This window comes from Tenebrio molitor, chromosome 2 (assembly GCF_963966145.1).
Source record: "Tenebrio molitor chromosome 2, icTenMoli1.1, whole genome shotgun sequence".
NCBI classification, from domain to species: domain Eukaryota; kingdom Metazoa; phylum Arthropoda; class Insecta; order Coleoptera; family Tenebrionidae; genus Tenebrio; species Tenebrio molitor.
This window is the reverse complement of record NC_091047.1, coordinates 18995609-19019378: the sequence shown is the minus strand read 5'-3', so window position 1 is coordinate 19019378 and position 23770 is coordinate 18995609. Positions and strand designations below refer to the sequence as shown.

General features: G+C 33.9%; 2 protein-coding genes and 1 long non-coding RNA gene across 10 annotated transcripts in view; 2 read left to right on the top strand and 1 right to left on the bottom strand.

Moving 5' to 3' along the window:
• pxb overlaps positions 1 to 3653 on the top strand; it is a 173087-nt gene extending 169434 nt beyond the window's left edge. For all 6 annotated transcript variants that reach the window (XM_069037454.1, XM_069037452.1, XM_069037455.1 and 3 more), the window contains one exon: positions 1552 to 3653. In XM_069037454.1, coding sequence (XP_068893555.1) covers positions 1552 to 2244 — 693 coding nt within the window. In that variant the 3' untranslated portion in view covers positions 2245 to 3653. The remainder of the gene's footprint in view (positions 1 to 1551) is intronic.
• A 13122-nt stretch (positions 3654 to 16775) lies between these two features.
• On the top strand, positions 16776 to 18630 carry LOC138123312 (beta-1,3-galactosyltransferase 5). Its single transcript, XM_069037953.1, has one exon. It carries the CDS (start codon positions 17125 to 17127, stop codon positions 18253 to 18255), a length of 1131 nt encoding a protein of 376 aa, XP_068894054.1. The 5' UTR covers positions 16776 to 17124; the 3' UTR covers positions 18256 to 18630.
• Positions 18631 to 18772: 142 nt separating this feature from the next.
• Positions 18773 to 23541, bottom strand: LOC138123313 (uncharacterized). 3 transcript variants are annotated; one of them, XR_011156757.1, is made up of 5 exons: positions 23303 to 23541; positions 23191 to 23253; positions 22363 to 23084; positions 22183 to 22312; positions 18773 to 22132 (listed from the first exon to the last, which is right to left on the bottom strand). It is a non-coding gene; the product is annotated as an uncharacterized lncRNA (long non-coding RNA). The 3 variants fall into 3 exon arrangements; XR_011156756.1 differs by having other exon boundaries at positions 22363 to 23253; XR_011156758.1 differs by having other exon boundaries at positions 22183 to 22280; positions 22376 to 23253.
• Between the last annotated feature and the right edge of the window lie 229 nt (positions 23542 to 23770).

The window sequence follows — 23770 nt, the reverse complement described above, 5'->3', positions numbered from 1 at the left end:
TAGACCATCATCTTAATTTTTACCTTTCGCAATTTAACGCAAAAACGAGCAGCCGAAATTAATTTTCTTTCGTGACAAGACAATATACTTACAAAGCTGCAACTGCAAACCGTGCATAATATAAAATGGCGAAGCCGGAACAAATGGGATCGGACAAACGTCCGTCAGAAAATCCAGAAACTTTGTTCCAAACGCGTCGATTACCATCTGACAATATTTCTGTACACCCAAATTATATTTTCCGTTCAGCTGAGTTTTGGTTAACATGGTCCATAACGTTCGAAACAAGAATTGTTTATGCCCATATGAACAAACATACATTACTTGGGACGTTAAATAGAAATTTGGAGCGAAACACCCTCTTTGTATAGCTGGTCATGCGCAAATTTGTGCCAGGCGTAAAGTTTTCACTCCTTTCAGGAATTAAATGTATTTACCAAAGCAAAGAAGACCGAGCTTTATAATTATTATACGCTTCCAGTCGGCGATAACAGACGCCCTCGGTAAACGAAAACCGATTCAAAAGGATTTGCGGCGCTTCTATTTTTTGCCTGTCTTTTTAATTATTGTGTTTTCTGTTGGACAGCTTAGACCACTCGTGGAAACAAAGGAAATTTACAGTGAGCCGCTGGACTCGTTGGCGACTAAAGACAAATATACCGATCTATTCAATGACTACGAAGAAATTGCACGAAACAACGTAAAATAAGTAATAAAAACATTTTATCGTTTCGCTTGATCGCTAAAGCGATTGCCTTGTTCGTTGCTTAATTTCGAAGAAACATTAAAAATTGCTTTCATGTATTTACTGATCACTTGTTCTCCGCCAAATTTATGTCTGAATTAGCAAATCGAACTGTGAGAACTACACTTGCCAATTAAATGTTGTAACTAACTTTCTCCCGTTTCAGAGATTGGCTAAATACTTTGTGTTAACATTGTGCTTGGGCAAATTTGTATCATGTTTAAATAGAGTAACGGGAATGGTGAACTTGCGACAATAAACATTGTCGAAAAGTCAAAGTATCTGGGATAAAGTTGCATTTTCCGATGCATCTCAAGCGCTTCCTTCGCGTTCCATCCACTTGATGTTAAGTAGGGGATTTGTGGAACGTGTTAATTTACGCTGTTTCGGTACATTGCAGGAGATGTTCGTTCATCTCCCCCTTGTCTGTAATGGCGCAAGTGCAAAAATATTCTTCAAATAATTACAACAATATAAAAGTTTCAAGGAAGTCGATTACAAGATTATTATAAACGTTTCTTAAAACTTTGTCGGCTGTGATTTATTGTATACATTTTGTGTTATATTTTTCTTTTACGTAATTTTAAAGCCCCTAGCTTTTAGGCAACCAAGTAATCACATCGATTCACCTTACAGTACAGTTGCGTTATGTCATATTCCACAGCAACAACGATGTAAGCAATGTTTACAATAAGCTTGTACGTTTGTCCATGTTGTACGTTGCGTCTTACGTCTGCAATAACCCCAAGATTTACCTCCAACCGACCCCAGTGACGTTTGTAGTAACTGTGATGTGTCCGTTTCAGATGATAGACGTTAAAAACAACATCCACTACCCCAGCGGCTACCCCATATCACAGCACCCACCAGTCTTCTTGTGTTCGTCCCCCGGCCCCGACCCTTACTGCTCCCAAGACCTGTACAACCCAGTGTACGAGGAACTGAGCGATGCAGACAGCGAACTGGCCCCGGCGCCCCACAGTGAAGACGAATTCGCCGAAGACGAGCTCAGTTTGGGCGGCGAGATGGATCGGCGGCGTCTCGACGTACCTCCACCTCCGTATCGACCAGAGCCGCCTCCTCGCGGCGAAAACGCTCGCTTTCGCCGGCCCCACGAGCCCCTGCCTCCCATACCCGGGAACAAGAGACATCGTAGCTTGGACAGGCGACGGCAGGAGTTCCACGAGGGAATGCTACTGGACGCGCTGCTGCAGCTGTACCCCAGAGTGGGCAGCGTCGAGCCGCCGCACAGGAGGCAGATTCCCAGCATAACGCAAAGAATACAGTGCTTGTCGCAGACTCCAGGACCGTACGAAACAGTGCCTGTGTTGGGACATTTGGCCACTTTCAGACCAGTGCCGAAGCCGTACTCGCAGGACTCCGCGTTCGGGTCCGACTCGGGCTACAGTAACCACACCAGCGGGACCAGGGGCTCCAGCAGGGGCAGGAGAGACCCGAGGAGGCTGTCGCAGTTGAGTGCCGACTTGACTCTCACGTAAAACGGCGCACTTCGCGTGTAACTTCTCACTTGAGTTCTTAGTTTTGCGAATCGCTTAACTCTTCGCGCTGGAGGAACGTGCAATGGACGATTTTTTCACATGTGTAATGACGATACTATAAGGGCGTACTTATATTTTTTGTAATTAAAGTTTACCAAAGTCATGGTTGTGAGCGAGGGAAGGGCAAACAAGCAGCTGTTTGAGTGGCGACGTCTTCAAAAATGACAAAACTTCAATTAAGGGCAAAGTTAGACGAGGCTACTACGTTTGCCTTTCATTATATCAACTTGGTGACCCAATAGACTTGATAGTTTTCACCGGTTCGAAGGGGAATTTATTATAGTTTCAGTCAAGCCGTCATCAACGAGAACTTGGAAACTGAACACATTTCACGGTTACTTAAACTCGTCGACGCCATTCACAATTCAACATTCCACACGCTAGATTCAACACTCTTCGAGTAACACTGTAAATATCCTTCAATTGTAAATTTCGAGACTTCTTCGGGCAAACCAAAGTTTCTAGAGTTTAAATTTTCTATTAAAGTCTTGTAGCGTGTACAGTGTACATTTCCGTTTGCTCTTTTATTTATTTTTGTACATATTATTTATATTTCGGTATTTATTGTGTCCTCAAACACTGATACAGTTCTTCAATTTGTGGTGACATAAAATAGCGCCTGTTAGCAGTGTTGCGCGTGAAGTTTAGTAACCTGGTGGGTTTTGCAAATTACTCGACTGAACTCGAAACCCATTTTCTTTATGGCCTAATACTATGGTTACTTCACCGCGCGTTAACAATCAGAAAGCAATTTTGCTGCTAAATAAAATTATGGAATCTGACATCTTGATTCTGCGTTTGAGAAATTTTTACTGTACATATTTTGATTTGTGATTTTTGACTGAACAAAATGTCGGTTCCACCAGTTTCAGATACGTTCGTACATATGATTAGCTTACGAACCGAATTATCTGGTTTAAGCATTTTCTAATGCCCACTTAAAACATTTCATGGCAATATTAGCTTTTAATATTAAATTTCAGTAGCAGCATAGCGTTTTTTGATAATCAAGTTAATCTCACTTTATGAAATAAACACAGGGTCTTATTCGGAACCGTACCCAGACGGTGTTTCACGGTCATTTTGAAACATGTTTGCACCGGTTACGAATAACTTAGATTTTTTTAGTCATAGAATAGCACAATCATACTCGCAATGTTTTATTTGAAGGACTTTTTAATTTTATATCAGTGTTTGTACTATGCTAGTCCAATTATTATTATGACGTAATTCTCAATTAAAAATCATTTTAAATTAGATTTTTGTTGTGATTTTTAATTGATTGTTATTTTTGTTATTGTTTTTCAAATAGTAAAAATTGATTTATCAATAAAACATGTTCAATACAATCAATGTTATTATTTCAACCCACACTCAAAAAATTCTCCGGCCCTTGGTGGTGCTTCGAGAGACTGCGACATCGTTTTCAGCAACTTGTGGATGGCGAACAGTTTTTATTTCTTTTTTCGATGATTTATTTTTGAACAATCGATCAAATTTGTGGTTATGCCAACTTTTAACTGTCAAAATTTGTTTCGGGGGATTTATGAATTTTCACTGAAACGTTTTAGTGATTTTGCCAGCGATACCTATCGCTATCGACAACACTTGAAAATATTTCTTGTGGACTGTCTCTTCCTTATTTGGCTTATTTTTATCGTGGAATTTTGAACCCGAATTATTTGCAACGAAATCTGATTTATTGTGCGAGTTCAAATTAAAGGCCGTGTTATTTGTTTATATCAAACGGCAACAAATAGACAACCTATAATTAAACTAACAGCAAATTTAAATTACTTCCACAAAGGCCGACTGTTCGCATGATTAATGATGGCATTTCATTTGCTGTAACTAATTTGCTTTTATAAATAATATATATATATGGAGTTAATTTGTTCAAGTGGAGATACAGATATAGATCTTCCGTAATTACGCGGTGACTTTTTTCGAGGCTCATTTCTCGAGTGATTGATAAGACAATCAAATTGTTTTTTAGATGCACTTGCTGCAGGCTGAGGAGCTGACGGAACCGTTGTCTATTTTTCAGGCGTCGTATCCATCTAAGTCATATTTTTTCACCGGAGCAAAAAGCGGTCATAAATTCGAGAGAGCCGTTCACTTTTAGCCAGTAAATAATTCACTCCTAATGACCTCGTAATGCGAAGACACATCCCTAACTGAAACAATCATCCCGAATCCGAAATCTCCCCTGGGACGTTTGTGTAAAATTCTACGCAGTGGTTTATAGCGGTTTCAAGTGCGATTCATCCTTTCCCGCCATTTACATTTCTTTGAATATTCATGAATGTTACGTGAGGAAGAGGACATCGAGGAGCAAAGAGGGTATCGGCTGGTCCAACCGATTCAATATTTTATCGGAGCCTTCTCATGACTTCTTATTTGCTTGCTGATGTCGTAAACAGAATATATATTAAAGATATATCTGTGCTTTGGAGATTTATTTTAGATATTTTTGTACGTATATCCTGTATTAGTAATATATTTTGAACTAACCCGATTTTATATACACACGAATGTGGAGTAAATCCTGTCACGTTTGAATTCACCCATAAATCTTGCCATTCTTGTATTCCTCAGCTTTATGTTTAATATTTGATTGCTTACGAACCTAATAAATCGAAGTTTTTGGATGCTTCAAAAGGAGCGTAACCTACATATATGAAACATACCTACAAGATTTTAAATTTTTTGGATTGATTTTTAAGAATAAATTGTAATTCCATATTGTCAAATAAAATATATCGAGCGATCAAATTAATTTGTAATCGAGTCATTCGTGGATCTGAAGCCGTATGTCTTTTTCGATTAATATGCTTACCTAATTGTGGGATCTAAAGTTACGTCAGTTTAAAAATTGATTTGGTTGTAGCTTCCACATCTAAGTTTGTTGTTAATTTCAATTTTCCGTCAGATCCTAGGGTATACAATTAAATTCGTTGTAACTTTAACCTCCGTTGCAATAGTTTACATAAAATGTCAACTGTCAACACCTGACCTGTGTTTCACGCTGTCTTTATTGGAGCGTGGAGTTCAAGTAACCACATGCGATTTCGGATTCATAGATGACTCGATTACAATTCATTTGATCACTCGCAGTGTCAATGTCAAATTTTTGACTTTTTTTTGGAGTGTACCTATGGTGACATACAGTTTCAGTTGCCTGTACACAAAATCTAGTTATAAAAACGTCAACAAGAAAAGTTTGGTTATGTTAATGGAGTTAATTCTCTTCTTTCCAAACAATAATTAACAGTACCGTGCTCCTCTCTGATCGTTAACAGTATTCTTTTATGTTTCATATCTTTTTCTTGTTTAGTCATTTCTTGTAAGTAATTCTTTGAATGAAAGAATACGAATTTATTAAACTTAACTTCAAATTTGAAGTTTCAAATTTTTGCGCCAACGTTAAAGTGAATGCACACTAGCCTCGGAATGGCAGTGCAGCAACTTGCAAACACTTTGACAGTGCGGGAGTTTAGTAAATGGATAGTACCAATAGAATTGACATCTACAATTTAGTTTTGCAGTTTTTTAAGGAAAATTGCAATATAGTTTGAAATTAAATTTTATGGTATATCTGTCATGTCAGTTTTCACATTTTTAACTAACCATAATTTTTCAAGGCTTTTTTCATAATGTACACAAAAGATGAAAAGACGGATATGATTCTCATGTATGGAGAATGTAAAAAAATGGTGCGCAAGCTGCATTTATTTACAGACGGCGATTTCCAACTAGGCGGCATCCATGCGGTAAGTTTAGAAAAGTAACTCCGTGAAAATTGATCCCCAATAAAAAGAAACCGTCAGAGAGGAGCTACTGGCACTGATAAGTGATAATGAAGTTGCAGTCATTCAAGTAATAGAGAAAAATCCCCATGTGGGCCAAAATGCTTTAACTAGAGAGATTGGGATTTAAAACACTGAATACGTCAGAAATGATTAATATTATTCGCAAAGCTACTTGGATTGCTAACTTATTTCGAATTAAATGAAACATCAAGTTCTAGGGGTTTCTTGTATTTTGGGTTGCATATAACGAAATTTTCATCGGAACTATACTCAATTTCATATAAATGTGCATCTAAGCAAGCCATGAAAATCTGATTTTCTGTTGGTATTAAAGCTAAAGCTAGTAACTTTGACTTTCAAAGTTGCTTGCTCTGCGCGAGCCCGATTTGACTAATTTTTCAGTTTTTGTCCATTTTAACATTGCTGATTTCAAAAGCAATGTTACGTCTTTTTACTGATTAAATTAAAGTAATTCTTATTTGTTTTTGTCTTTGGATTTTTACCAAGTAAAGATTTATTGGACATGACCTTCATAAATGTGACTTTTGAAATGTAACTAAATTAAAGGTGCTTTTACAAATCCACTGCTCACTTGATGAACATTTATATGAAATCCATTATATCTCGTGACTAACCCTATACTGGGTGCCCCAAAATTCGCGGAACAACTCAATGAGGCAATGTCAACTCATGTTAGAACATAACGAGAAAAATAATAAAAAAATTCTATACCTCTTAGATTTGAAGATATGGAGGCTCAGAATGTGCAGCTTTGATCTCATTTATTTTAAATATTAAAAAAGATTTGGACTATTTGTCTTTTACTACCCAGTGGCCTAATAATTCTGAACGATTGTGATCAGGTTTGCAATTATTTTCTTCATTATTTCCAGCATTTTCAAGTAGCAGTTTTATATTCGTTTTACCTAAAATAGCGTACGGCAACATGGCTCTGATTTTTCCCTCTCATTTCCATGGATGCAACAAAAATGAAATATTTGCAGACTATTGGCATACATAGAGTGTTTTTAAATGTTGCCACATTTAGTGTAACGAAAAGGTCTATATCTTCCACAAAAAAGAAGATTGATTTTTTTAAACATTTTTACCTGCTATATTAATGATTACTTAACAACGTACTACTACGTTGTTCCGCGAATTTTGGGGCACCCAGTATACAGGTACAACCTTGGTCAGATGCGGTACCCAAATACGTCATTTTTTGAAAAAATATGCTTGTTGTCCAGCATAGTTATTGATAAAATAAGATAAAAATGTGAGAATTTACTCAACGGACACTTCATTATCCGTTTTATGTTTCTAAATATTCTACTGCAGTACTGCTCAATACCCCGTCAATGGTCATCATCACAATACAGCTGTTGGAAGTGTTGTTTTGTTGGTTACATACCAATCAGAAAAATGTAATTAAAAATAATGTGTTGCCTATTTATGTATTGTATTGGGAAAATATTTGTGCTGTTTAGATTAGATTTAATATTTAGATATTTACCAAATTGTTTAGCAAGCTGGGCAACAAAAATCTACTTCTGCTAATTAATATGATTTTTACAGATAGACAGGTAGGCAAATCTTAACAAATATTTTAACTTGTCCTTTAAAGTTTTTGTCAAAATAATAAAGACTGCATTACCACGTCAGCGGTTAAACGACAAACTATTTCTTTATTTTTTTTTTATGCACCAAATTAGATTGCGAACGAAGAAGAACTTATGTCAACTTGCTCAGTGAATGACAATTTAAATTAATTTTGCACAGTGAGGTCTCGAAGTTACGGATTTGTATTTATTTAATTATAAATAGGATAGAAACATCGGTGCTGTTTTGTAACAACGATTCGATAAAGAACAATGTATGAAGTTGTAGGCTCTAGACTCAGTAGTAACGAATTATAATGATTAAATAAATGTTACGAGGAATCATTTGTTGCATACTCTTTACTACATATTTTTTCAAAATATGAATTCTCCCTGTTATATTTTCAGTTGGTGTGGTTATACAAGTTAAATAGTTGATATGTTGCCTAAACTAAGGGCCAGTTTATAGAAAGAGAAGTAAATATTTAATTCGAATTAAATTTTAATGCGCGATTAACCCATGAATTCGAAACTTCGATTTTCGATTGGTTCAATCTGGTCACGTCTTCAGTTAATCTCGCATTTGATTACGATTAACTTAATTTCGCTTCTGTAAACTGACCCTTAATCTTTAAAACCTAATAATTTTTTTGAAATTTGCCTCCATTTTGATTCTCTAATAGACATATTAACGAACGCGACGTCATCATCTGGGATGTCCTTATTGCCATTATTTCACGGAACATTTTACGAAAATTTTTAGGTTGGCAAAGCTTGATCCGTCATGCGTGTTAGTTTAAATTACAAAATGTGCAAAGAATTATTTATCAGGATTTATCAAGCAACAAATTCGCGACCGTATTTTTGGCAATTTCACGTATTTCAGCGGGCGTACATGAAAGATTATCTTCCATATTCGTGTTTTGTGACAGAATTTGGATAAAACAAAAGGCGACTTTGAAGACTTGATCAAATTTTCACTTTTAAAATTAAGACATTACCAACCGCCACAAAAATCCCTAAATCGAGGAAAGTAAACATTTTTGTTTAAAAACGACTTAAAAAGGGCAAATTACAAAAAATAGTATAAAAAACTCGTTTCATAAGACCTTGAAGCACTCATTCTTTAAAATAACTCGTGGCTACGCCACTCGTTTTTTAATATTGAATTCGTGCTTCAAGACTGGTCTTATGAAACTTGTCTTTTAATATACTATTTTTTATACCATAATGAAAGTGGCACTTTTTTACACGCAAAATCGTAATGAAAGTAGCACTTTTTTACACGAAAAATCGTAGTGAAAGTAGTACTTTTTTGCATCATTTTATTCCATCTCCTTGGAGACGATTGTCAAAGCATACTTATTTTTTTTTTGTAATTTTTCATTAATCCTTTTAGACCAAATTTCTCAACTTGCATCGATATGCAAAAAAATAGTGTGTACAACACATTATGAAAGTCTCTTTTTTTACTTATTTGCTTATCTGCAAATTCGTGAAAAAAGTATGACTTTCCTAACTAGTTGTATAAATAACTATTGTTTTTATTTTGTTAAGTAGGTACTTATACGTATTAATTTTGGAAAGTGAATTTATATTTATGGGAAAATAAATAAGGAACAATGAAAGCTACCAAAACTAAAATAAATTAGGATTAAATAGTAAATATACAGAATGTTTCAAAATTGCCGCCAAAACTTTACAGGACATGATAAAATACAAAATACAGACTGATTCACATAACTTTCCAACCCTGACCAAGTTTAAATGCAGCCAGTAATACGGTTTTCATTCATAACATGATTCAAAAACATGAATGATTTTAAACTTAAATTATTTGTAACTTCTGTGCAATGTTGCCACTTTTATAGTAATTTAAACCTCTGTAAAACCATACAGTACAGACACATAAAAAACATTTGATTACGATTTCGCCTTAATATTGATATGGGAAATTGTTGTGTAAACTCCGTACGGTGATAGATTGTACGTTTTTAGATTCTAGTTCCAAAACATAAAGCAGTGAAAAATACTAAACTCTTCATCTCAATTGTTTCACGTTATGTAGAAAACCGTTGTATCCCTGCAGATTAATTGCCGCCACACTACTCTCTGGGTCTGTCTTCTGTCAAAAAACGTACAATCTATCAGAGTACGGAGTATAACATTTTTTGACGATAGTTTTGGAACACGCTGTATAACATTTTAAAAATCGTCACAATCATTAATATTTAATACAGATGTCTCTCACACAGTTTTAGAGACAACCTCTTTTTTAATGCAAGCTTTTTTAGAAGATTCGATGTTGGCTTGACGTTTTCTGGTTTTATAACCCAATTAATCAAAAACGCATCCATTGTACTAATAGACAAGTATTAAGTAGTTTTTGTCTCTGTGTTACAAACAGCAAACACATTTATCACTAAAACTATCGCAAATGGTACTGAAAATAGAATAGATGAATAGAATGAAGCAGAAGACTGAAGTGTCTTATAGAGAAAAGGCACAGTATACCTTCTAAGCAGTAGTCTCACTCGACGTCGGCACTTTGATGTTTTCTGAAACCGTTGTGCTTTCGCGCAAGTTACTGCGCAATGAATTTAACAGGCGTTTTACATGAAATTAAACGTTACGGACAGGAATTTAAATCGGGAGTATTGGATCTCTTATGCGCAGTAACTAGCGCGGACTTACAACTGAATACAAAGATTTTGCGGAGTGCGACTACTTTTTAGAAGGTATACTGTGGAAAAGGTCAATTCTTAATTTATTGCTTCCGACCTGTCGCAACGTCAGAGATGCATCACACATGTTGGGAACCGCAGTTTCCCAGAATTTTATGTCCAGTGCCGGTGTCGGGGTGTTGGCACCAAACTCAAAACACGGAATGCATTGTTTGCATAGACAAATAAGATCCACCCTGGTAGGTACAGTCGCGAGCAATAAATTTTGATCGTCAAGGTCATTCTTTGACGCAATCGAAAATGCTCCATTGTAAAACAGTCGTAAATATCATAAAACCTATCATCATGTTGTATGACATTAATTGTCACTTTTTTTTCAATTTTTGGACACTTTGTTGACGTGGGCATAATCAGGCAGGGAAATTTTTTAAATTTGTGTCAATCTAACCAAATTTTGAAATGATATTGACGACCAAAATGTATTGCTCGCGGCAGTACAATTTATTAGTCTAATAACGAAACGAAACCATTTTTTCGAAAATTTTTATGAAACTAGAATTTTAACTTCTCAACAAATTCAACTTTTATTTATAAAAATGTAGTAATCTGAATAAAAATTTTGCAATTTTTGTTATACTGGAAATATTTTTCTTTCCACCTAGAGTTGTCAAAAATATTTCCGGAAATATTTTATGTATCAATGGTAATAACAACAAACGTAGCTTTCTCATTGGATAGTACTCGTAGATTCATGAATGCGATTTTCAATATAAAAAACAATAGCAACGGCCGTTGCCACAGGAAAAATGGTGATGCCATTTTCACAATATAATGTAATTTTTTAATTTTTGAAATAAAATTAGGATGCAGACAGACTTCCAGTATGAAATAAAATACATTACGATACACTTTCGGTAGTACTTGTAACGGGTACTCGTTTAGACATTCTTGACGTCGCCTCGTCCATAATGTCTAACTCGTACTGTTACAAGTAACCTACCGGACTTATAACGTAAATTTCTAATACTATACAGACTGATTCACACCCTAACAAAATTTAAATGCAGCCAGTAATACGTTATTCAATGATAACTTGATACCTTTATTTACTATGAAATCGGCATTATTGACTATCACTTGACAGTTCATTTTTGTATTTACCTACATAATTCTGAAATAATTTTTGCTAATTAAAATGTGTTCCAATGACGAAAGGATGGATATGATATTGATATTATGATGAGTCACTTTCTTAAACTGCTATTTTTAAATTTAAATTTAAAATAATTCATGTTTATGGATCAAGTTATTAATGAAAAACGTATTGCTGACTATATTTAAATTTCGTTAGGGTCGGAAAGTTATGCGAATCAGTCTGTATTTTTATGTTACGAGAAAATATTATACAATGCGTTTTTTATTTCGCTGAATATACAATGTAAAATGGCAATGTTCAGTTCTAAAATGGACAAGTCAATTCATTTGAAATAGGCAACCAAACTTACAGATCCATGAACCCTATGTTCAGTAAAATAAATAAAATAAAATAAAACATATAATAATATATTACATATTTCTATTTAGGTATATGTTGTTCACGTTGAGTTGACAATTTCAAGGTCAAATAATTTAATTTTTTCGCTCTGTAATTATGTTTTGTAAATAGTAACTTGCAGTGCAGGTAAACAACGTACACGTTGGATTGAGCATTGCTAAATCGCATTATGTTGGTTAGCTGCATGTCACTATTTACAAAACATAATTACAGAGCCAAAAATTAAATTATTTGACCTTGAAATTGTCAACTCAATGTGAACAACGTTTAAAATATAGCATGATTCACAATTGGATTTTTAAATACATATTTAAGTTATTGAAAATTAAAAACTGTAAATGATTTGGCATTTACGTAAAGTACTGAGTGATCAAAATTGAAAACAAATCAAGAGTGCTACCTCATCTTTTATTTTATCGAAAACGAAAAGTTTGTCTGAACTTGACTGGTACGGATATGTACTCGTATACTTGCTATGCACAGTCGTTTTATTTGTCTAGGGTGTTTTAAAATTTTTGAAACATTCCCCTCGACATTTACTTTTGTCGAATTAAAATTTAAGGGTTTGTAAAATTTATAGTTCATGAAATTAAGGTTAGAACCGAGAAATTCTTGTAATGCTTCAATTACGTAGTAGACAAAATTAAGGTTAACCGAATTAGCATAGTCGACAACTACAAGATGAAACTCAAACAGAATATCGAAATTATTCTCTCTGCTGCTTTTGATTAATTGTGATATGTACCCACCTGTCCGGCGCTCCATAAATACATTTTGATCCAAAACTTTACCTAAAATTATATTTATCAACAAAAACTTCGTTGATTGAGTGCATGCACGTATCGATTTCTGTAACAAATATAATTCACCTCATTCGCAAAAAATGTTAATAACTGCAAAGCAAATCAGCTGTAACATTTTCGAGGGGATGAACATCATGATGCATGCATTGTCGATATCTAAGGGAGCTCGTTGTATCAGACAAAGTACAGGGAATTTATTTAAATTGATGTGCATTTAGGCAAATTTACTTAAGATAATGTGAATTTACGATGCTAGATATTTGTAAAGAGACGAGACTAAAATATGGCCTCTAATTGAGTATTCATGGACTGATACGTCTGATTTACTCGTAAAACATTTCTTACACCCAGTTTCCACTGATTATTTTTTGATTGAATTCAGCTCCTTTTCTCGCTGCCACTAAATCAAATTATTTGCCAAAACCTACACGTTGAAAACATTTGTGTACGCTTTCAAAATGAAACAAAAATAATTCAGAACGAGTTAATTAGGTTGAGGAGCATGGAGAAATCGTCAAATCTACAATTTTACTCAAATTGTTAAAGTGGAGGCAACAAATAGCACCGCATGATATAAATCGGTCGATTTCGCCGAAGCTGTAAACTCGAGCTGAGATAAGGACAATAAATAAGAAGGACAGTCGAAAACTGCCGGTGAAATACACAAAGAGAAAATTATAACAGAAATGCATTTAACTGAAATTTTCGACGATTTAGATACCAATAAATTTTTGTTTCTGTGAACAATGCGAGAGCAGATATTCGAGTTTGTCACGAACGGAAACCATGCATTCTATGGAACCATATTGATGGCCCATACGAAACTGGCAAACTCTGCCGAAATGCCGAAAATGAATTCCAACATATAACATCAGCCGTGTGGGAATCCAATGGCGTATCAATAAGGGCGTGTTTGATCTATTATAGACCACGCACGATGTGGTAAGTTTAAATTTCCCTACTATGCAGAAGTTCGCCTTCGAAATGCGACCGTAGGATTGCTAGTGGTGCCAACACAAAATTGCTTTTCGTCCACCCCACACTTTAATTAATTTATGTCTTATATGCATGGGGTCAGTCGCGACCACCAAACTGTAATGGAAATATATGGGACTTTATTTTCGTCAACGGTCCGAAAGTGTCGAACTAAATTAAATATCACCCCATCAGATTTTATCACCGTTAATAATTATCTTTTCTCTCGACTGAACGAAAATGGAGGTCCCAAGGCATTCGATTTTTAATTTAATGACTCTTGATTTATAATACGCTCTCAATTATCTGAACTTACTATACAAAGAATTTATTTGGTTGTCTTAATATTATTATCATATTATGATATCACTATGATTAAATTAAATGCTTTTATTCATTTGTTATTGGTGCCTAAATTTTAATTTTATGTGAAAGGAAATGGGATGAGAAAGTTCTCTATTTATTAATCAGCAATTAATTTTCTTATTGAATTATTTATCTCAAGTAGAGAGCTATTCTTTTAGATTGGCAAATCATAAAATAGTCCAACGTGATGCACACAATAAGGGACAGAGATATTGGCGGCAATTTGGATGATAAAGTCTGGCAATAAAGTGACCAAATGGACCCTTTCAATATTCTATACGACCTACCCTAGAGTGGACATTGCACGTTGCAAGAGCACGTACGTCTCAAATGGACAATGAAGCTCTCTAAGTACTCGATAGAAACTGGTGAAAACCTGAAAATCACCATCCTGTCAAGCTTTCTACTTCTATATATTGATTTCCGATTTTTATCAATATTACAATGACGAAGAATTACTGACATGTCGCAAGGCTTTTCGCCAAATGTAACACTAAAAAATTCAATGGATGTGGCGTTCCAAATATAAATAATCTTGAATTGTTTGTCGACTTTCAGTAGATTTGTTCCAGCGTTAAAAAATCAATCGAACTCGCAAGAATTGAAAATGTGATGGTAAATCCCTAGGCTGTTTGAATGCCAACAAAGCATAAATCTATTACGGATGCGTACAGAATTATTTATTGTTAAAATGGAAAGTGAATTAAATAAAATATCTCATATACAAATGTACCTATATCTACTTTTCATAATTTTGCCAGTCCCGAAATGCTGCAAAAAATTATGCTGAATGTAAAGTAGAAACTGAAAGAAAAAATATATTTATTATCCTAATAACGTTTCATATTTTCATGTTGTTGGCAAGGAAGGGTTTAAGAAGAGGCTGCAAGGTTACGACTATGGACATTGATCGAATATTATACTTCATACATCCTAATCCTACCCCTTGAAACTAGGATAATGGTTGACCGCCCCTGAAAAAGCTTCAAGTGGTTCCATAAATTTTATCAAATATTATTCTATACATCCATCGGTACTAATTAAGATTCAAATTAAGTACATATATCAAAAAATGTTTTGAAATTTATATTGTCCAATGCAATTTGTTTAGTAGGTACCTCTAGGACTAATTTACTGTGAACCCTCTGCTCATGGAGTTATTAACAATCAAACATAGAAATTTGCTGATTGTAATTTAAATATGTAATATCATAATATCAATAACATATAATTCAACAAGCAAAATAGAAATTCCAGCACTAATTTTTGACTATTGGTTTATTTATAATTTCATTTGTAAAAATGCAAAGTCTTTGCTGTTTGTAAATTTTGAAGCTATTACAACATTACAACTAAGCTAGAGTAATTTTTCTAACTTGAGTAGAGCCAGAAAGTAACAAGGATTGTCATTAATGTTATTTCTGATAATATTTACAAATAATAATAATAGTACCGAAATCTCTTTTTAAAAATTTAAAAATTCTGGATTTAGATAACACATTGGTAGTTGAAATTCAAATTACTCATGTCATATTGTGAGGAACTTCCTTAACATTGACACAGAACATAATAAAACACAACAAAGTCAAAATGTGGAGACGAGACGCCAGTAATTATGTTGATTAGCAGTTTTAAATTAGTCCGTTCGCCAACAAAAAGGATATGAAAAACAACGTGACAGTCATAAAACTTATTATATCGTGCGATCAACAATTATTTAGATCAAAGAAGGCTTTGAGATTTTGGACGTATAGTCCATTTTTTAATTATAGTCCGATGTATCAATTAAAAAGCAGAACAACTGTCATATTTCTATCTCTTTTCAACATAATGTAAATAAACTATTGAATGCTTGTACGTATTGTATTAAGCGTGTCCCACTATGCATCTCGCTTTAGCATGTGCGATTAGAGCGAGACGCGAATTGTACGTTTATTCCACTAGCGACGTCAAATTTTTAGGTTACGTTTTAACCACGTTATTTGTGATAATTTTGTTTAATTTTGCTTGAAATGTCCTCCGTATGATGCCAACAAAAAGCAGTGGACAGATCCTTTTACAGAATTTGTAAATTGCAAAAATAATATTGGAATTGCGCGAAAACTTGCAAGACTAGAAGTTAACAGGTAAGGGGGTAAACTAATTCCTAGAGAGTTGTTTTGTGTTCATGGCGTTGCCGAAACAAAATCTAGGAAGAAAGAAAGACAGTCTAAACGTGATTGTTTAGTGCTGTTTTCAACAATTTTTAATATAGCTGACCTATTAGTTGATATGTAAATAGTTAGGTATCAAAAGCGTTCTGAAGGGAGCGGTTTTTTGAAAGATAAAATTAAAACGGATGAATGAATTTGCAGAAATACCAAGAAAGCACGAAAGAACACAATATCTGTCTCATGTTGCCTAAATAAAGTTTCAAATATTGGTAGAACCATGCACTGCTGTCAAATGTCGAAAGCAGACGCAGGTCATGTCGACTTCTTGATTCGGATTAAGCTCATCGGACTATAATAAAAAAATGGACTATATGTCCAAATCAATTTGAGATTAAGACTGTCAGATGCTCTGTATTTTTGGTTGCATATACCTGTTTCAATTTGGAAATCTAATAAATAAAAATCTCATCACCGCACTTTTCATCTTAAAAATGACAGTGACAGCGACAAAACTGACAGTTCACATGAAAGCGGCAAAAATGTAATAACATGGGCATGGCCTACTTCGACTACAATCATTTAGAATAACCCTGTACAGAGCCCTGTACAACTTTTAAAATTCAATTTTGACTCTAATGTAGTGTAATAAAGTTATAAGGTTGGTAATAATAAAGAAAATACAACATAACCTAAATAACAGATTAACAGCTGTTTGCTGTTGTTCTAACTTGAGGGGTGGCAACTTTGAACATCGAGAATATAAATACTGTATCTAGTGATATTTGTACAAATTAGGAGATGGACTAAAATCCACTCGTGTCGGAAGCCATGAAATTCATGTGGAAGTACAAAATGTACGATTTATGAAAAAGTTATGGGGGCTTTCACTTGCACCAAAAACAGGTGTCTGCGCTATTTAGTGATAATTGTGCTGCTCGTGATTGTTGTGTTAATATTATCATTATATGATACAAGTGAACTTAAATCCACGGAATTGGAACTAGAATTGGTTAATGATGAAAGAAGAATTACCTTACCGTTCAAACCTTTTAGTAACAACAAAACAATAAATCTTTTTGATATACCTTTTAAATACATACTGAATGCAGAGCCATGTTCTGCTCCAGATCTTTTAGCCGTAATTATTGTAACTTCTCATTATCACAATGTGGAAACACGCAGCTCAATGCGAAGAGCTTTTCCTAAAAATGACTTGGCAAATTTGAGGTTAAGAAGGGTGTTTCTGTTGGGTGAAGCTCCTGAAAGTGTCTACATGAAACAAGCTTCACTGCTGGATGAAAGCACACGATTTGGTGACATAATTCAAGGTAATTTCTTTGAAGCTTATAGAAATCTAACGTACAAACATTTAATGGGACTCAAATGGGTGAGCGAAAATTGTCAAATGGCCAAATATGTTATAAAAATGGACGACGATATTGTTGTCAACGTAGGTAAAGTTGCTAAATTAATAAATGATACTAAACTGCCAGTTAATCTTATGGCAGGTTACATCATGAGGAATATGATTCCCATACGTGAACCTGCAAACAAATGGTATGTCACAAGTAAAGAGTATCATTTTTCAAAATACCCACCCTTTGTTTCTGGGTGGTTTTATGTTACAACCCCCAAAATCGCGTCAAAATTGTTTTTACTGTCACATTATTTCAAATACTTTTGGATTGACGACGTTTACGTTACTGGAGTTCTAGCAAAAAGTTTAAAAATAAAACATTACGATCTAGGGCGGTACTTCACTGTGTATCCAGAGTTTTTGCAGTGTTGTATTGTCGGCACAAAGAAAAATCTAGACTGTGATATTTTCGTGGGGCCAAATGGCGGCGACAATAATTTATTTTATACATTCAATGAGGCAATGAAAGTATGTGGAGATAATCGATGTCGCGAACGTCCAAAACCAATCAATGAAACCTGTGTGGCTGAAAGGAAAATTAATCTCAAGAAAGGTAACGTTATAATCGAAAATTATAAGCTACACTAAAACAAATACTAAAAGAGATATTTTCACCTGAGAAAATACAATCTATTTTGTAAGGGTTTTTTAAATTTATTTTTAATTAATACATAAAATTTTAATATTTACTAGGAATAGGAATATAATTAATAACTGTGATGGATATTTTGTTTTAATTTTCATATCTAAAATTTAACAGTATCTGTATGCAGATATATTTTTATTTATCTTATTTTCTGTTTAATTTAATTAATTTATGTAACTTAATCTATGTATTATATTTTTATATCACCTTTAATAAACAAAAGAACTGTGTTGGTAGTACGTGCTAGGTAGTACTGGTTATGTGGACAGCTAATTTGTATTTTGACACAAAAATTAATAAAAACTGCCATTTTCTAATATATTTTTTTTGTACCTGTGTGCCCCAAAAATTCATTTTTAATTGAAAATTCAACTGCATAATTACATGACAAAAGATCTTTCTGCTTGTTTTTCTTTTAATAAAAATAACGGACCGGTACGAGATCAGCTAAGTATGTAATCAGTTTTATAACTTTATTTAAATATTTGAAGAGAAATGAAAAACTCTAGTCAAACAATTTTTTAAAATAAAAATTCAATTTTACATCATACTACATACAGTTGCGGACAATAAAAAACCGTACACTTTTTTTACATCGTACTATGGCGGCCAAAAAATTTTGGCCGTCACTTTCTTGACATTCAAGTAAAATGTAAATAAACCTTTAGGAATCGTAACCCCACTTTCGATTCTTGTCATTTTGACAATCAATTTAAACTGTTTGAAGCTCAGATATTCCAAAAATCCGACATGAATGAACAAAATTCGAGCAATCGTACATATATGCCGTTCACGATTATTTTAAACACGCAGGAGGCCGCGATATTTTTTTGTTAGATTGGCGTCAGGTCCTGTCATATGACGTTTCGTTTTTAAATATTCGCATTGTTGTCAATTCCGTCATTAATTTAGTTAATAAGAATTTACCCAGAACTGCCCTACAAATATGTATGTTTCATTTCAATTACAATTTTACGATTATTGTTCCTAATGCGTTCAATTATTTAAAAAATGTAACAACTTGGGAGCAGTGTTCGGTTGAATTATAACCTAAAATAGATTTATTAAGACAAATCACAATACTGCCAACTAAAATGTCAGATTTTCATAGATAGTCCGAATTTGAAATAATCGTGAATGGTTTATACAGGGTTATTCTAAATGATTGTAGTCGAAGTAGGCCATGCCCATGTTATCACATTTTTGCCGCTTTCATGTGAACTGTAAGTTTTGTCGCTGTCACTGTCATTTTTTAGGTGAAAAGTGCGGTGATGAGATTTTTATTTGTTTTTGTTAAATTAACGATTGAATCCAGATATATTGAGTTGTTTTGCACCCTATTTGACTCCCGTGTGCGAACGGTGTGTACTCACTATTCACATCATTTTGATGTTTTGTTATGTGGAGCGGCAACCATAAATTTTACATTCAGTTTTCACGCCTACTTCGACTACAATCATTTAGAATAATCCTGTATATACCATTCACGATGTTTTGGCATAAGGGGAGGCTATGATTTCATTTTTTAACGTTGGATGCATGTTTGATTTCTGTCATCTCTGCTGTCACTAAAGTGCCTGACATGCGGACCTATCAAAATGAACGTAACATGTTGCCGAATTTACCGCAATCATAATTAAGCGACTTTAAGACGTATTGATAGTGTTTTTGTATTAGACTGCAGAACATATTTTCAGTAAGTTACAATGAAGTCAAGTTTTTTTTTTGTGTATAAATTGAATCGTAGGTGAGTACAAGAAAAAAATGTAACACGGATAGTGAAGGAAGAAACAACGACACAATTGAAATGGCACAGGGGTTTTGTAAGACCTATTATAAAATAACTTCCCGATAGAATTGTGAATTTATGGCTTGAGTCTATTTTGAAATTTACTCCTGAAATTTGCCAATATTTTTGTAGATATTGTGAAGAACTTATTTCGGAAGATTGGGCAAAATTAATGTGAAATCTTTCATTTGAAAACGTTTTTCGTTTAATAATTTCATTAGGAGAATCTGACTCGGAATTTGATTGGGATTTTGAAGCAGGTAATGATGATTCAGAATTTGAATAGTTTTGTTCTTTTTTGTCATAGACGATGGGTGTGTAAATATTTTGCAGAAAGATTCGAATAAAGTAAGGCTTAATAAATAGGTACAAGATTTTATACAATCTAGTTCTAGGAATGTTTTGGTTAAAATGAAAAATTCATTGAGAAGTTACTAACTGGTTGGTTAAGACACTGTATAGGTGGGTTATCTAAGTGGTGCATAAATTAACAGGAGCCACTTCGTCTTTCGGTCCCGGTCCCTACTATTCTGTAGTTTGTTCAAGTCAGTTTCATGTTTTGTTAAATTGGATTAAAAATGTGTAAGTATTGTTATATTGCAAACTAGTAAAACTGACAACAATGCACTAGACAATGACGCAGTTTATAACCTCAAATTTAGAAAAACATAACCTAATTCAACAGACAGCTTTACTGCCAACTTAAATGCACTTTTTCCATGGCCTCCCCTTATGCCAAAACATCGTGAATTGCATATAAAGTTGACTCAAGTTGCAAAAAACCACAGATGAAAAATTAGGTTGGTATTAGCTCTCATCGTGTTTGGTAATTTTGAAGAATCACTGTTGGTAGCATTGCTGAAATTTAAACTTGTCAACAATTTTGACATTTAAATTCATTTGCGGCATTTATTGAAATAAATTACAATTTGCAATAAAATTAGAAGCAATCGATCCAAAACGACTTGTGCTATCAAAACATATGAAACAATCGCTTGTGAGATGCACGTTAGAATTGCAATCTGCATACCCGGAAGCTTCCCAACGTCAACTTGAATCGAAAGTTCAGAATATTTTTGCGGTATGAACGGTTGATTTAATTACAATACAAGCATACATACATACAATGCAATTTATCCATTTTATGTGTTTTATATTACAATAGCTCACGAACAACTCTTTATTCTTAAATTTAGACTTTACATCGCCATCAACACAGCATTCAAAAATCAGATTTACATTACATTACGTATGTAATGTATATTTTCAAAAACATTTTTTAAGAAATTAGGTCAGACCTACTTGTGTAAATTTTAGTAATCGATAAATGTATTACATTCCAAACTCCATGGACCTAATGTTATGAAAACTAATGCTTTAAAAATATAATTTGCAGACTTTAAATTTTGATATTTGTCATGTTTTCGTTTACTTGCTTCTTCAGCAGCTGATCCTGCAATTATGGAAGTTTTTCTTATGTAAGAATCAGTCAAAGTGTCAACACATGTTACATCCCATATTAGGCGTTGACCTTTACTCCATGGAATGAGTGTACCACCATCAGGTCTTTTACCATCATCTCTCAAGAGGCCACATGGTTCAAGAGAGGAGAAAATGTGGATAGAACTTAAGGCTCGCTGGATAATTTGATTTAGATCCGAATGTCTTGAAAATCTGCCCTTATTTTTAGGACAAGTCTGTGACGGCCATCCTTTGAAAAATTTTAGTTCCTAATTTGATAATTATGTAATACATTTATTAAAGGGATTATATTTTGGGGCATTTCAAAGTGGCTTGAATTTATATTTTATCGTTTCTACTCAACTTCTGCCACCTATAATTATTCCAATCCTGATGGGAACAGTACAAGTTAAGCTTACTGCTCACTTCATCTGAAATCTTCTTTCGTGTCAGAAAAAACATAACAGGGGATCTGCAAGAATTGACATTGCACATTTGTCCTAAAATACGCAATTCCTTGACCGATTCGTCTGTTTTGTTGTTAGTTTATTGGAACAATTCCGAAAGCACTAAAACAATAAAATTAATTTGGCAGGCACTTGGCGATTATCAATTCTACATTAAAAAAAGGTAGAAAACTCGTTTGGCCCCATCTTCAACCAAAAAATAGACAAAAATAGCAACTTAACACGTTCTTCTAATTTATTTATGCTGTACCTAACCTCAAATAAATAATTACTAAAAAGTTACTAAAAAAGGTCGTTATAAAATTCACAATAACAAAACTTCTGTTACATACTACAACCACTCACCTTACACTATGTAAATTTTCGAAGGTCAGTTGCAAAGTGGTTTTATGCAACTTGAGTCAACTTTATATACCATTCACGATGTTTTGGCATAAGGGGAGGCCATGGAAAAAGTGCATTTAAGTTAGTAGTAAAGCTGTCTGTTGAATTAGGTTATGTTTTTCTAAGTTTGAGGTTATAAACTGCGTCATTGACTAATGCATTGTTGTCAGTTTTACTAGTTTCTAATTGAATAATAGTCACACATTTTTAAACCAATTTAAGAAAACAGGAAACTGACTTGAACAGACTACAGAATAGTAGGGACCGGGACCGGGACCGAAAGACGAAGTGGCTCCTGTTAATTTATGCACCACTTAGATAACCCACCTATACAGTGTCTTAACCAACCAGTTAGTAACTTCTCAATGTATTTTTCACTTTAAACAAAACATTCCTAGAACTAGATTGTATAAAATCTTGTACTTACCTACTTATTAAGCCTTACTTTATTCGAATCTTTCTGCAAAATATTTACACACCCTTCGTCCATGACAAAAATGAACAAAACTATTCAACTTGCATAATTTATTAGGAAATTCTGAATCATCATTACCTGCATCAAAATCCCGAGTCAGGTCCTCCTAATGAAATTATTAAAGGAAGAACGTTTTCAAATCAAAGATTTCCCATTCATTTTGCCCAATCTTCCGAAATAACTTCTTCACAATATCTACAAAAATGTTGGTAAATTTCAGGAGTACATTTCAAAATAGACTCAAGCCATAAATTCACAACTTTATCGCGAAGTTATAATAGGTCTTACAAAACCGCTGTACCATTTCAATTGGGTCGTTGTTTCTTCCTTCACTATCCGTGCTACATATTTATCTTGTACTCACCTACGATTCAATTTATACACAAAAAGAACTTGACTTCATTATAACTTACTGAAAATATGTTCTGCAGTCTAATACGAACACCATCAATACGTTTCTAAAGTCGTTTAATTATGATTACGGTAAATTCGGCAACATGTTACGTTCATTTTGATAGGTCCACATGTCACGCACTTTAGTGACAGCACAGATGACAGAAATCAAACATGTATCCAACGTTAAAAAATGAAATCATAGCCTCCCCTTATGCCAAAACATCGTGAATGGTATATAGATATTTTATACCGTGCGATCAACAATTACTTAGATAAGGGGCGGCTATGACTGACAGTGTCAGATTTCAGATTTGCTAACTCATCAAATAAAAGTCAAACAACTGACACTATTAATTAAATTTGAACGCAAAAATGGTTTTTACTTTCAAGAAAATTTGGACATATGTACGTCCAAAATTTCAAAGACTTCTTTGATCTAAATAATTGTTAATTGCATGGTATTAACAACGTCATAGTAATATTGC

Bases quoted from the DNA above. Each gene is read 5' to 3' on its own strand.
- LOC138123312 (XM_069037953.1), top strand. From the start codon at position 17,125: ATGGGGGCTTTCACTTGCACCAAAAACAGGTGTCTGCGCTATTTAGTG.